This window comes from Myotis nattereri, assembly GCF_964212035.1.
Source record: "Myotis nattereri genome assembly, chromosome: 2".
In the NCBI taxonomy this organism is placed as follows: Eukaryota; Metazoa; Chordata; class Mammalia; order Chiroptera; family Vespertilionidae; genus Myotis; species Myotis nattereri.
The window spans coordinates 159,366,772-159,381,420 of record NC_138076.1 but is presented as its reverse complement, the minus strand read 5'-3'; the positions used below and the strand labels follow the sequence as shown (position 1 = coordinate 159,381,420).

The 14,649-nt window shown below is 44.4% G+C and overlaps 1 protein-coding gene across 1 annotated transcript in view; it reads left to right on the top strand.

The window, feature by feature from the left end:
- Positions 1 to 101: 101 nt before the first annotated feature.
- Positions 102 to 14,649, top strand: part of KIF5A (kinesin family member 5A) — a 30,475-nt gene continuing 15,927 nt past the window's right edge. Inside the window, exons 1-8 of the mRNA XM_081082526.1 lie at positions 102 to 662; positions 11,976 to 12,063; positions 12,161 to 12,234; positions 12,644 to 12,748; positions 13,026 to 13,074; positions 13,513 to 13,568; positions 13,814 to 13,901; positions 14,399 to 14,523. Coding sequence (XP_080938652.1) covers positions 534 to 662; positions 11,976 to 12,063; positions 12,161 to 12,234; positions 12,644 to 12,748; positions 13,026 to 13,074; positions 13,513 to 13,568; positions 13,814 to 13,901; positions 14,399 to 14,523 — 714 coding nt within the window. The 5' untranslated portion in view covers positions 102 to 533. The remainder of the gene's footprint in view (positions 663 to 11,975; positions 12,064 to 12,160; positions 12,235 to 12,643; positions 12,749 to 13,025; positions 13,075 to 13,512; positions 13,569 to 13,813; positions 13,902 to 14,398; positions 14,524 to 14,649) is intronic.

Sequence of the window (14,649 nt, the reverse complement as noted above, 5' to 3'; positions counted from 1 at the left end):
AGGGGCTGGACAGGCCCTCCCCAGACCCCTTATTCCTTTCAGAGGGTGGAGTCTGGGGGAGGGACAGACAGGTTAGGGATGTGGGATGCAGTGAGTCACTTGGGCAGGGAAGGGGTGAGGACAAGGTTATCTTCGAGAGTTAGGGGTGAGAAGAGGAGGCAAAGGGGAGGAAAGGTGCCACGGTGGGTGATGGGCGTGGAGCGGCCCCCACTCCCCGCGGCCAGGGAAGCCCCGCCCCGCTCCTCGGTCGCCGCCCCGCCCAGGCCCGCAGAGCGGCGCTGCAGCGCGAGGGGCGGAGAGGCAGAGCGCCCGGAGAGGACCAGACGCCCAGGTCGCCCGCATCCCGCTGCCGCAGGAGAGAGGAAGTGCGCCCCGGCCCTGCTCCCCAGCCTGCACCCGGGCACCCCCAGACCTTTCTCGGCCCCAGAGGCCAAGCACCTGCCCTCCGCCTCGGCCTCCGCGGAGCTCCCTCCCTCGGAGCACGCACCTCCTCTGCCGCCCAGGGAGTGCACCAGCCCCAGCCGGCGACCACCATGACGGAGACCAACAACGAATGCAGCATCAAGGTGCTCTGCCGATTTCGGCCCCTGAACCAGGCCGAGATTCTGCGGGGAGACAAGTTCATCCCCATTTTCCAAGGGGACGACAGCGTCGTTATTGGGGTGAGTGCCTCTGTAGGAGGGCATTTCGGGGAGGGGGTAGGTGGTTGAACCCTACCCCTCGCCGAGCCTTAGTCCCTGCCTCTCCCTCGGTGCCCCCTCTCCGCTCTTCATCCTCCATCATCTTCGCCGAAGCCCCTCCTCTCCCCTGCACCAGGATGGCTGGGTGTGGCCTGGCAGGCCCGCTGCCAAGTCTCTGCAGTGGGAGGGGGCTCTTTCCCGCCACCAGGTCACCCCCTTCCCCTTTGCTGCCCCCTGCAGGGTCCCCACCCCTGACCACCAGTCCTGTGTTTTTCTAATGTTTTCCCTCACCCCTAGAGAAAGCGCGTCTTCCCTTTGTTATTGGCTCATATCTCTACCCCCAGCTCCCAGGAAGGGAGGGAAGGGAAGACTAGTGGATGGACTAGGTCCGAGGGGGACAGACCAGGGTCTCTGCGGAGATACAAAAGAGGATGGGCTCTGGGACCCAGTCCTCCATCATTCCCCACAGTAGTTGCAGCCTGGACTTGGAGGGAGGGCACGGGTCTGATGAAGCGTTTTCTGAGAAAGACGTGCAATGATGCCACACCTAGTTTTGGGGAAGCCTCCTGGATCCTAAGGAAATGTCTGCGTTTCCCTCCCAGGTACAGTAGGAAGAGGATTTCAAACCCCCTCCTTCTCCCTAACAAATAAAAATAAGCAGACCCTGAGATCCTAACAAGTATTTGCTTATTCATCCTTTCTGTTGACCCAATAAAAAGTAGCAAGCCACCTCTACTTCATCATGACAGCCCCTACCCGTCGAGGAAATCGTACGAAGGAGAGCTAATATCTGCCGTGTGGTTGTTACTCTACGTGTAATATTCAATCCTCAAAACAACAGTCTGAAGTTGGTGTCAATATTTCCATTTTACGGATGAGGAAATTGAGGCCCAAAGAAGTGGAATGACTTTCTCAAGGTCACACTGTGACTTCATGGATGTGAACCTAAATCTGTGGCTCCAAAGCTCATGTCTTTCCCTCTATGTCATCTTGCCTCCACAGATTTCTATTCTGGTCCTTCATCTGTGATGGCCCAAAGGGAATTTCTAGGGAACTCCTCACCCACCCCTCCTTTCCTAGGTTGGTAGGGATTGCCAGGCTAAGGGCTGAAAGGGTTGGGGTGGAGTCCAGTAGGGCTTGAGGGGTGCTGGGCCAGGAAACTAGCCCCTTTGAGAAGGGAGGGGCACATATGAGGACAGTCCTCAAGGTCAAGAGCACTTCTTCTGTATCTTTGATCCACAGTGCTTGGCACAAGGCATGTTGTTAAAGAAATGAAAGCAAGAAGGGGCGGGAGCCTGGGCCTTCTGAATCAGTGAGAATGGGACTTAGAGTAAACAGGCCTTAGGAAGAGAGCGGCTGACGTGTTCTGTCCCCAAGGGCCCCAGGCTGGCACCACACCGAGCTCTCCCACCCGCACGGTGAACTCAGATGGGTGCTGGTGCCAGGTGTGTGTGCTTATGAATGGGACTGTTTGCCACACTGAGCGGGCCCCCCATCTCTGTCTCAGGGTCCGTAGGCCTCACAGGCCAGTGGATCAACCCTGGGGGACTCCTCTCTGAACAGTCTGAACAGCAGGCATTAGCTATGAGAGTTGGCGCCTCAGGTCCCTCTGAGATATAAAATCTGAGAAACAGGAGGGAGTTGGTTTTGGGGGAGCAAATCTACAAAAGGCTTCTCCTCTTAAGGCTCGCTTCCTTTTTCGTAGATTTTTTCAGGTAAGTCTAAACCAACTCCTCTAGACTCTCTGGGCTGTTCATCTTGGCTTGGTGAGCGTGGGGCATAGGATGAAATTGGGAGAAGGAATTGTGGTGTGGATCTGTCCAATTCACGCAGCTAAGCAGGAGAGACACAGTGGAAGGTGGGGAAGGAAGAGAGATGAGGAGAGGCCGGGCGGGGGGGGGGGGGGGGAGCCTGCCAGTTCAGATTCTAGCTTAGCTACATAGCAGGTCCTTCCTGTCTGTTTTGCCTGATATATGCAGGGCTGTACCTTTGTCTCACTGTATCTTCCCTTGCCTTCGCCCTTCCTGTCACTCTCTCACTCCTAGATAAAGGCTTGTGGGGGGCCATTTTGTCTCAGGCAGCATCCTTGGAGCCTTACTATTCATTTGTCACTCAGGAGGCTGAGGGAGAAGTAATTGTCGAGGAGACCCTTGAGGACCTCAACAAGGGAAGGAAATATCCTACCCCCTTTCCTGGGGCCCAGGGTGTGAGACACTGAGGAATTAATGAAGGGAACTGCTTCAAGATGTCTGGGAGGATGAGGGAAGAGTGACATGGGAGACAGTGGTCAGTCCACACCCAGCCCCTGCTCCTTTCTCTGACGGCTCTCAGCTCTGCCTCTGCAGCGCGGCGGCTGGCTCTGGGCTTCAGGCTCTCTCATTTTCGTGGGCTTTTTTTCTGCGTGGCAGTGGGTAGAAGAATAAGCTGGAGGGGCAGCTCTGTGGGTCTCATCCCTCCCTCAGGCCCCTGCCTAGTCCCAGGAACCTGGGGCCCAGGGCTGAGCCAAAGTTCATGGCCTGAGTCATGGCGGAAGGGTGTCTAGGTCACTGTGTGTGCTGTGGGCCTTGTTTTGCTCTGTATGTCACTCAGAATCCAATGTGACTTTTTCACCAGAACCATTTAAGTGTCTCTTTTTTGGTCTTGGTGGTCAGTGTCCCAGGGCCTGCTTTTCTGTGCAGCTACATTTTTACCAGATGTGGGAAGGGTGACAATAAAGAACTCACACACACACTCACACTTTCTTTCTCTCACTCTTCTTTTTCCCTCCCTCCCTCCCTCCTTCCTTCCTTCCCTCCCTCCTTCCTTCCCTCCCTCCCTCCCTCCCTCCTTCCCTCCACCCCTCCTTTCTTCCCTCCTTCTTTCAAGTATCCGTTACCTTCTACCTTTCTCAGGTAGTTAAGTAGGTTCTTAAGGAGGAAAACCCCCAGAACCATCAAGTACCTCATTTGGAAAAGATAGGTTGGGACCTGCAGGATTATTAGAACAGTCATTATTGTTTGGGGTGGCTGGGGATTCCTTTGTTATTTGAAGATGGGGAGCAGGCAGGTCTCCCCTTAGCTTTGGGGTGAGCCTCATAAAGGAAAATGGAGAGGGGAGATAATGTTCACTGTGGCCCATGTCTCTCCAGCATTACCATGGCAACAATCCCCAGGGGTGTCACCATGGAAATCAGGTCTGGTGCTGGGAAGTTCAGCCTCCATTAAGCGCTTTACTGAGGGTTGAAAGGTTGGTCATCTTTGGACCCTGATTGTAGGCGGGCTTTCCCATTAGTTTTAGTCAATACACATAATGGAAAACTACTGACAGGTGCTGGGAGACACAAATGGGCAAGGAGACAGCAAGGGGGCTTGGAGTGGGGATCACGGACAAGGGAAAGTCCTGGGCTTCAAGACTGAAGAGAGGCTCTCCCGAGAAGGCTGTGGGGAGTGCTTCGGCTGCTGTCTGTGGGAGAGTGTGGGTCTCAGGGGCGCTCCTCCAAGGAGCAGCGTCTCCCTGAGTGTTTCTAATTCATCAAGTCTTCCCGTCTCACATTGTACCAGCTTCTGGGGTCTTGGATTACCTGGGGAGAGCCGGTGAGGGAGGCTCCACCGAGAGGATGGGTGGGAGAATTGCATAATTCTGAAAATTAGGTTGAGGTTGGAAAAACAGAGTGACAAAGCTTTAGTTCTGTCTGGAAACATTAGGAGAAATATCCAAATTGGGGGTGGAGATATATGGAGAAGGGGAAGGAAAAGCCATGATAAGGATCTGACACAGTGTTAGTACTTCAGTTCTTAGATCCCTTTGGCAATGTGAGTCTGGAATCAGATTATTTGAGTTTGAAACTGGGCTCTGCCATTTCTCAGCTGTGTGATTGTGGGCAAGCTACCTACTTTTCTGAACTTCAGTTTGTGCATCTATAAAATGGAATAAAAATAGTATTACCTCCTAGGATTGCTGTGAGCATTAAATGAGATAATGCATATAAACTGCTTAGCACAGTGACAGGTACATAATAATAAACTCCTGATAAGAGTTAGATGTTATTAGTATTATTTTTATATGCCATCTCCCCACAAGCTAGCCTATGACACAATTAGGAAGTGGTTAACATTTTCCCCTCTTACTGGTTGTTTCTCCAAACATCCAGGTCCATAGTATTTTATTACTCTTCCTCTATCGATATCATTTTTTAAATATATTTTATTGATTTTTTACAGAGAGGAAGGGAGAGGGATAGAGAGCTAGAAACATCGATGAGAGAGAAACATTGATCAGCTGCCTCCTGCACACTCCCCACTGGGGGTGTGCCCGCAACCAAGGTACATGCCCTTGACCGGAATCGAACCTGGGACCATTGAGTCCTCAGGCTGACGCTCTGTCCACTGAGCCAAACTGGTTAGGGCTCAATATCATTTTAATGAATATTTATGAAGACCATCCTATGGGCCAAGGATTGTATTTGATGGAATTTAGAAGGAACCCCTGTGTTCCAGAAACTCTCGATCTATGTGGTAGTCCAGGCTTCAGAGTGGTCTCGGCAGAGGCCTGGGAGGGGGCATCAGAAATGGCTTTTGCTAGCTCGGCCTGTGTGGCTCAGTGGTTGAACATTGACCTATGAACTAGGAGGTCACGATTCAATTTCCAGTCAGTGCACATACCTGAGTTGTGGGCTCAGTCCCCAGTAGGGGGTGTGCAGGAGGCAGCTGATCAATGATTCTCTCTCATCATTGATGTTTCTATCTCTCTCTCCCTCTCCCTTCTTCTCTGAAATCAATAAAAATATATATATTTTTAAAAATGGCTTTTGCTAACACATAATTCCCCAAATTCTGGAGAAACCCCCCACAACATACTACAGTCTGACTCAAAGTAATTGGGTGTCAGTTACTTTAAGATATAAATAATGGTGAGATGAGTAGTCTAAAGGCAGAAAATGCAGAAAGCCAATGAATAAAATATTCTCATAAATAACTAGACCAGTGACAAAATGAATTTATCCTGTGTGCAATCAATAGAAAATAAAAGAAATTTACACTTTGACAGAAATAAAAATCTTACGATAAAGAAATGAAAAGCTAGACTTGGAATTTAAGGGAAATGGTAACAGGCCTTCCCAGAACCCCGAAATGATAATCCGTGGCTTTCCCTGCTCATGAGATTACAGAGTGCACCATTTCTAGCTCTTGGGTACATTTTATCCTCACAATACTAAGAATGCCACCCTTCCTCCCTCTCTGGTCTCTTCCTTCTTCCTAGCCTATGCTGAGGGAAAGGGGTTCCTCGGGCAATAAACGCCTTCAGCACTTGGAGAGCGCCCTCCGTTTTAATGCTCCTGCAGCACCCTTTGGGATCCTTTAACTGGGAGTGTTAGAATATGAGAATGAGTGGAGGGGGGGGGGGTGGTAACGGGGCAGGGGGGTGAGAATTATATTTAAGCCCTTTGGCTGCATGCATGGCTTCAAGAGGCATGCAGACATCATTGGTGGAGAAGAGGTGAGAGTCACTGGTCTGAAATAAACTTGGCTTGTTTATTTCTGTTTCTTGGCCAATGGATGGAAGAAACACTGAGTTATATTACAATTCAGGCATCTAGGTTCAATTAAATAATAAAAAACGAAATATATTACCACTGAGGAGGAGAGGCATCAATGCCACTTTAAATTTGTTTATTGTAACACTATGACTTTATTCTATGTATTAAGGATTTTATTATTTGTAATGAAGTCTGATGACAAACTGTACAGATAAAAAGGATGGAAAATTCACAAAAGTCCTATGAATAACCCATAAACTCACTCAAACCTTAAAGAAAGAATCAAGGTAGACTTTTCTTTAATAATATTAAACATAATCTGATTACACGTTAATATATTTTGGTTGTTGACAAAGTTAAAAACAAACAAAAGCACATAGAAGAGACTAAACATCAGTCAAAAGTTCCCCAGCCCCCTCCCCCAAAACACTGTTAACAATTTTATATATTTGTTTTTAATGTTTTTTCTGCATATATACATATATTTTAATTAGTGTATCATAACCTAAATATTGTCTTATAACCTATTTTTTCACTAACAAAATATCAAGGCTATTTTATCATAAATATTTTACATAATTTTATTTTTTGAAATGTTTAATTTTTCAATGTCTTACATGCACATGTGACAAAATTCAAATAATATAAGAAGGTATACAATGAAAACCTTCCTATCTCTCTCCTAGCCACTCAACACCTCTTTCAGAAGGCAACTTTATTACCAGTTTCTTGTGGATCCTTCTAAAAGCATACTATATATTTACAAGCAAATACATATACACATACACATAAACACAAAGGGTTGCATACTATACATACTATTCTTTGATTTTTTTTCTTAACAATGAGTCAGAGAGATTCTTTTATATCAGCACATACAGATCTATCTCATTCTTTTAAACAACTTTTTAACAACTGTATAATTTGTTGTAGGGATATGCCAAGGATGGTGAACCTTTTGAGCTCGGCGTGTCAGCATTTTGAAAAACCCTAACTTAACTCTGGTGCCGTGTCACATGTAGAAATTTTTTGATCTTTGCAACCATAGTAAAACAAAGACTTATATTTTTGATATTGATTTTATATATTTAAATGCCATTTAACAAAGAAAAATCAACCAAAAAAATGAGTTCGCGTGTCACCTCTGACACTTGTGTCATAGGTTTGCCATCACTGGGATAGGCCATAATTTATTTAACCAGGCCCATCAACAGGAACCTGGTTAAATAAATTATGGGTTGTCCTAGTATTTGCTATTACAAACAGTTAGATGACCTTGTATCTATGACTTGCATATGTACAGTATTTTTGTAGAATAAATTTTTAGAAGTGGAGGTCATAAGGTGTATGCATTTAAAAATTTAAGAGCTAGTTCCAAATTGCCTTTCATAGAGCTGGCCCCAATTTATATACAATGCAGTGTATCATCAAACTATTTTGTTTTGGCCACTTTGATAGCTTAACATGGTATTTCATAATCTTAATATGCGTTTCTCTTACTAACAATTAGGTTATGCATCAATTCATATTTTAAGAGCCATTATAACATTATTTTATGATGTTATATTTCATGATAGCACTTACTGAGGTATAAGTTCTATACACTGAGTACACATGTCTTATGCAAACAGCTGGATGAATTTTATAACATATTTTGACACTCATGTAACCATTACCCAGATTGAGATCTAGAGCATTTCTGTCACGCCTGAAAAGTTCCCTCATGCCCCCGTCCTGTCACTATCACCCCAGGCAACTGCTATGTTGACTTCTATCACTATTGATAAGTTTTGTCCATTATTGAATTTCATACAAAGGGAATAATATCGTATGTGCTCTTTGTGTTTGAGTTCCTTCACTCAACACATTTTTGAGATTTATTGATCTATGATGACATCGTTTTACATAGCAACAAGGAATAAAATGTATGTACATGCCATAATTCAATCAATTTCTTATGTAAACCAGTCCCCTAAATGTTACTATTTGAGTTGTTTTCAATTTCTGGTTATTATAAGCAGTGTGACAATAAACACTCTTGTAAGTAAATATTTGCTACAAATATATCTGGGTCAATGGCTACATACAATTCAAGGTTTTGATTATGTATTTCTGAATTGCACCCATAAAAGTTGTACCAGAAAATAATGAGGTGCTCATTTCAAGGAAATTATACTTCCTTGAACCTTCATCTATACTGGGTATTACAATCAAGTTTTTGTTTTCCAATTTGATAGGTGAAAAGTGATGTTCCTGTTATAGTTTCCTTTTTTTGGAAAATGTTGAACATCTGTATTGTTGAACACTTGTATTTTTTCTTCTGTTGTTAATAGCTAGCTCTTGCTCATTTTTTTATGTTTAGTTTTTGTTTTTGTTTCTAATTTATGAGAGTTCTTCGGTAAGAATAGTAATGTCATTGTTTTAAAAACTTAAATTTTTATTATTTAAAATTATGGGTTTTTTATTCTAGAAAAAATTAAAATCTAAATCCAAAATAACAAAAAAACTCCTAAAACCTCACTCTGCAAGGATAATCACTATTAACATGTTTTTTTCTATGCAAAATATAAAAAATATACTTCTTAAAAACAAATAGAATCATTCTTTACATACTTTTTTACACTGATACTATTTTTTTAAAAATATATTTTATTGATTTTTTACAGAGAGGAAGGGAGAGAGATAGAGAGTTAGAAACATCGATGAGAGAGAAACATCGATCAGCTGCCTCCTGCACATCTCCCACTGGGGATATGCCCGCAACCCAGGTACATGCCCTTGACCGGAATCGAACCTGGGACCCTTCAGTCCGCAGGCCGACGCTCTATCCACTGAGCCAAACCGGTTTCGGCAACTGATACTATTTTAAAAACCATATTTTTTGCTTATTATACCTTGCCATATCATTACATATTTTATAACATCATCTATATTTTATTTTTTAAATTTAAAAGCAGTATGTTGACTCTGGCCGGTGTGACTCAGTTGGAGCATTGTCCCATACACCAAAAGGTGGCAGGTTTGATTCCCAAGCAGGGCACATAGCCAGGTTGCATGTTCAATCCCCAGTCAGGGCGTGTGTAGGAGGCAACCCATCAATGTTTCTCTTTCACTTCCTCTCTCTAAAATCAATAATAAAAAAAGAATAAAATAAAAGCGATATGTGGTCATTGTAAAACATTTAGATACCACAGAAAAAATGTAGTTAAGCATATGCTCCTGTCATTCTGTTCTCCAGTACAGCCACCACTAACAGTTCTGTATATAGTCTTCCATATCTTTTTCCTGAGGTCATTCTCTCCATACTCCTTTTGAAAACTGTAATCACATTATATACATTGTTTTTATTTTTTCACTTAACCGATCTTTGATATATAATATATGTGAACCAACCTGGCTTACTATTATTTTTTCCAATCTGGCTTATTTTAATGGGGGTAGAATATAGAGGTCTCATAACCAACATTTTGATGGATGTTTAAATTGTTTCTAGTTTTTCTTTAATACACATCTCTTCAATGAACATCTTTCAGTGCTTAAGCAAGTGTTGTAAAATGAATTCCTAGCAGTGCAATTGTTGCTACAGAGTACACACAGGATGGACATTTAAATATTTAATAGAATTGTCCTCCAGAACGGCTCTATCGGCTTACAGTTTTCCCTTATTGTAGAGAGCGCCTTCCCAACTTCTTCCTCTTGGTGGATTCTGTTTTGGGGCTTCATAGGCTTTCACCACAGAGAGACCAGATAAATATTTCAGGTAGATTTTTATTATAAGCCATATTTTTCAAATCTTTTAAATATTTTTTGTTTTTATTTTTAATTATGAAAAATAAATATTTTTTAAAAATATATTTTATTGATTTTTTTACAGAGAGGAAGGGAGAGAGATAGAGAGTTAGAAACATCGATGAGAGAGAAACATCGATCAGCTGCCTCCTGCACATCTCCTACTGGGGATGTGCCCGCAACCCTGGTACATGCCCTTGACCGGAATCAAACCCAGGACCCTCCAGTCCACAGGCTGACGCTCTATCCACTGAGCCAAACCGGTTTCGGCGAAAAATAAATGTTTTTAATATTAAAAATAATATTTATTAGTTTTCTTTTGTGTACAGAAGTAACAAGAAGGAAACCAAATAATGCACTATTGTTTCACCCTCTTTGACATTAATAAAAAATATATAATATTAAACATGGTTTAAAGATGTCAGCAATCCAGGATAAAAAATGAAAAATGAAAGCCTTCTCTCTTTCATTTTCTCTCCCCAAAGAACACTGGTCATACTTTTGTGTAATTCCTTCTAGAAAAAAAATTCTATGTATATTGATGCACATTCCAGCTCTAGCAAAGCTTTATTAAAACATGTCCCCCAAACTCTGGTGTCCATAGACCTAGAGGTTTATAATTCAGTTAAGTGAAGATGGGCTCTATAGTAAAACAATTTGACAATTAAGTCATAGTTGCTTTATACTGCATGGCAGGAAAACAAGACTGAGAAAAAAAATTAAATATATTTTTATTGATTTCAGAGAGGAAGAGAGAGATAGAAAATCAATGATGAGAAAGAATCATTGATTGGCTGCCTTCTGCATGTCCCACAATCCAGGCATGTGCCCTGACTCGGAATCGAACCGTGACCTCCTGGTTCATAGGTTGACATCAACCACTGAGTTACACTGGCTGGGCATGACTGAGAAAATTGTCACATGATGGAGAACAAACATAGTCTCATTTAATGTTACCAGAAATTTCCCCTTTAAAATTATTAGCTATCAAATATATTATTTGTTTGTCTCCTTGGGTTGTGAATATTTTGTATCTTTTTTTTTTTTTTTTTTGGTTAATCCCAACCCAAGGATATTTTTCCATTGATGTTTAGAGAATGGAAGGGAGAGGGAGAGACAGAGAGAAACATCAATGTGAGAGAGATACATCGATTGGTTGCCTCCTGCATGCACCCCGACTAGGGCCAGGGGACCTGCAACCAAGGTATGTGTCTTGATCAGAATTGAACCCGGGACCCTTCAGTCTTCGGGCCAACACTCTTTCCACTAAGCCAAACTGGCTAGGGCAATTTGTACCTTTAGCATTCTTATCAGCACCATGATTTATAACATGTTACCTGAATTAAGCAAAGTACCTGGAGGTCTGAGTGACTTGCTTCATAATTTCTCCTTACTTAAAGCTAATTCCTTAAAGGTGGACCCATATTTATGATTTCATACAATCTTAAGGGAGCTGTGTTAATGTTTCCATAACATCTTAGCAGCTCAATATATGTATATTTCAATAGGGAACTCTCTCTCTCTCTCTCTCCATATATACTTTGTATCTTTCACTTAACACTTTTTTAAAGTCTTTGCATATCAGGACATATGGATCTATTGAGGAAGATATTTTTTAATTTGGGTAGATTTTTAATGTTAATGAATTGTTGGCACTCTTCATAGCCTATGCCCTGTTGTCTTTTCCCATTTGGTTTCCCAGGGCAGGGGGTCCAAAGTAGTGGGGCGCTACATCATGACGCCCAGACTGAGGTCCCCTCACACAATCTCACAGAGTGACACTCCTCAATGGCACCCTCTACCACATGGACACAACTCTTGGCGTCGATACTAAATTTTGTTTTCCTCTCGTTTCCCTCATCACCATGGTCGTCCATACATATGGATGGTTGAAGGACGAGTGCCTCCTCGGGCTGATGGGTGAGGTCTCAGTATTTCCTCTTCCTCACACACTGCCTGCTCAAGTCTGCCATCTTTTATTTCCGCTCCAGGGGAAGCCCTATGTCTTCGACCGTGTGTTCCCCCCAAACACGACTCAGGAGCAAGTTTATCATGCATGTGCCATGCAGATTGTCAAAGGTAATGGATGTATTTTTGAATGTATTTGTTTAGGCTCCCCATTCCCTATCCCACTTCTCTCCACCAGTCAGTCCTCTTTCTCTGCCGTCTTTTCCAGATGTCCTTGCTGGCTACAATGGTACCATATTTGCTTATGGACAGACATCCTCAGGGAAAACACATACTATGGAGGTGAGGGTCTGATTTCCATGGAGGGTGAGAAATGGGGTGAGACAAAGAAATCTCAGTGCGGGAAGGGCTAGGACTCAAGGGTTGCCTGGTCTAAAGGTAGCTAAGTCCAGAGGATGAACTGAGGAGCAGTGATCTAGTGCACGTTTAATGCAATCCCTTCAGCCTGTTGCAGCTTACCCTCCTTCCCACTACTCCAGTTTTCTTTTTTTAATCTAGAAAAGCAGCAACAATGAAAGTTCAAAGGGCTATTCAGTTCTGTCCCCTTCCACACAAAGGTAGACAGGCAGTGACCATCTCCTCACTTAGGATGGTTCCTATCGACTATGACCTTCGTGTTCACCTGCATACCTCTGTGTCGTCTCATTCTTCCTGAGCTCCAGCCTTATTCTAGCATGCCCTTACTCCCCAGGGAAAGCTGCACGACCCCCAGCTGATGGGAATCATTCCTCGAATTGCCCGCGATATCTTCAACCACATCTACTCCATGGATGAGAACCTTGAGTTCCACATCAAGGTGATCAGGGCATGACCTCTGGGCATCTTCAGCTGGGGACTGGGAGGGGAAGATCTAGTATGAGCTCACTGAGATGCTGGGCACTCCAACTTACTCTCTCTTCTGGTTCCCTCAGTTCCTCTCCCCTGAGATAATTTCTTCTGCTCTTTTCTTCCCACTACTGTTGTTGCAGCAGGTCACATTTAAATTACCTGCAAATTAAAACTACCTGCGCTCTGACACTTCATACTTAAGAGAGGCCCTCTTCACTTCATACTCCTCCTTTCTCCCTAACCAGGTCTCTTACTTTGAGATTTACCTGGACAAAATTCGTGACCTTCTGGATGGTGAGTGGTGTTTAACCCCAATGGATGGCCGGGGGTGTGAGAAGGGCAAGGAAAAGAAAGATCCACATGCTGTTGGGGTTAGGCACTGTTTACCAAGATGCAGAGGGCACACAAGGCACACACATCCATACCTGTGTCCCTTGACTCCCCTCACCAAGATTTCCAAAAACGAAAAGGGTCCAAGGATGAGCTCGGATGCCCAAACCTGCATATAAATAGTCTGAGACGAGCTGGAGCCCTGGGGCTAGAATCCTGGAGGAGGAGAAGCCGAGTCTTCAGTTTGTGCAGGGGAGTTTAGGTTTCACAGGGAGTCTTCTTCCCTTTTGCACATAGAAGAAACCACCATCTGAGTGGACTCCAGGCTGTAGGCGGGGCGGGGGGGGGGGGGGGGGTGCAGTGGAAGTGCTGGCCTTGCTCACCTGTATTGTCTTGATTCAGTGACTAAGACAAATCTGTCTGTGCATGAGGACAAGAACCGGGTGCCGTTTGTCAAGGTGAGAGTGGGGTGGGGCACCCAGTGGGGCCAAAGTATCCCAAATGTGGGTGGATATGGAAGGAGGATAGACCAGTGACCCAGAAGTTGGAGGGTGGGTCTCCTGAAGGGCTGAGGTGTGCCCAGGGCCCAGGGAGGGTCTGGGGCTCGGAAAGGACATTATCTAGAAAGGTCATTTTGTCAAAGGGCAGGTCATTTAATCTGCAGATCAAAGTTTATGGGTTATTATCCATTTGCCCCCTGCAGGGTTGTACTGAACGCTTTGTGTCCAGCCCAGAGGAGATCTTAGATGTGATTGATGAGGGGAAATCGAATCGTCATGTGGCTGTCACCAGTGAGTGGGGGTATAAGGGGATTTTGACTCTGGGGTCCGCCTCCCCTCTGTGCCTGTGGGGATTGAGGGACTCATGAGAGAGCAAGGGAAAAGTGTCCTCCAGAGAAAAAGGGACCCTTTTTAATATATATATATATATATATATATATATATATATATATAATTGAATTCAGAGAAGGGAGAGGGAGAGAGAGATAGAAACATCAGTGATGGGAGAGAATCATCAATTGGCTGCCTTCTGCACACCCCACACTGGGGATCGAGCATGTCCCCTGATCAGGAATCGAACCATGACCTCCTGGTTCATAGGTCGACGCTCAACCACTGAGCCACACCGGCCGGGCAAAGAGGGACCTTTTGTGCAACCCTGCTGCCTGGGAAACGTAGTGGTGGGACCCTCTCTCTTGGCTGGTAGGGGTAGTGGTCAGGCGACGCCTGGCCGAGGGCTTCCGTCCACAGGGGCTGGTACCAGGACTGTGTCTCCCTTCCTCCTGCAGACATGAATGAGCACAGCTCTCGCAGCCACAGCATCTTCCTTATCAACATCAAGCAGGAGAACATGGAGACGGAGCAGAAGCTCAGTGGGAAGCTGTACCTGGTGGACCTGGCTGGCAGTGAGAAGGTTAGGGTCTTGTGGGGGTCAGGAGAGGAGGGAAGGAAGCCTTGCGGGGAGGTGTCCTTTTCTTAAAATCAAACTAACTTTAAAAAATTGAGACATAATTCATAGTCCATAAAGTTCACCATTTAA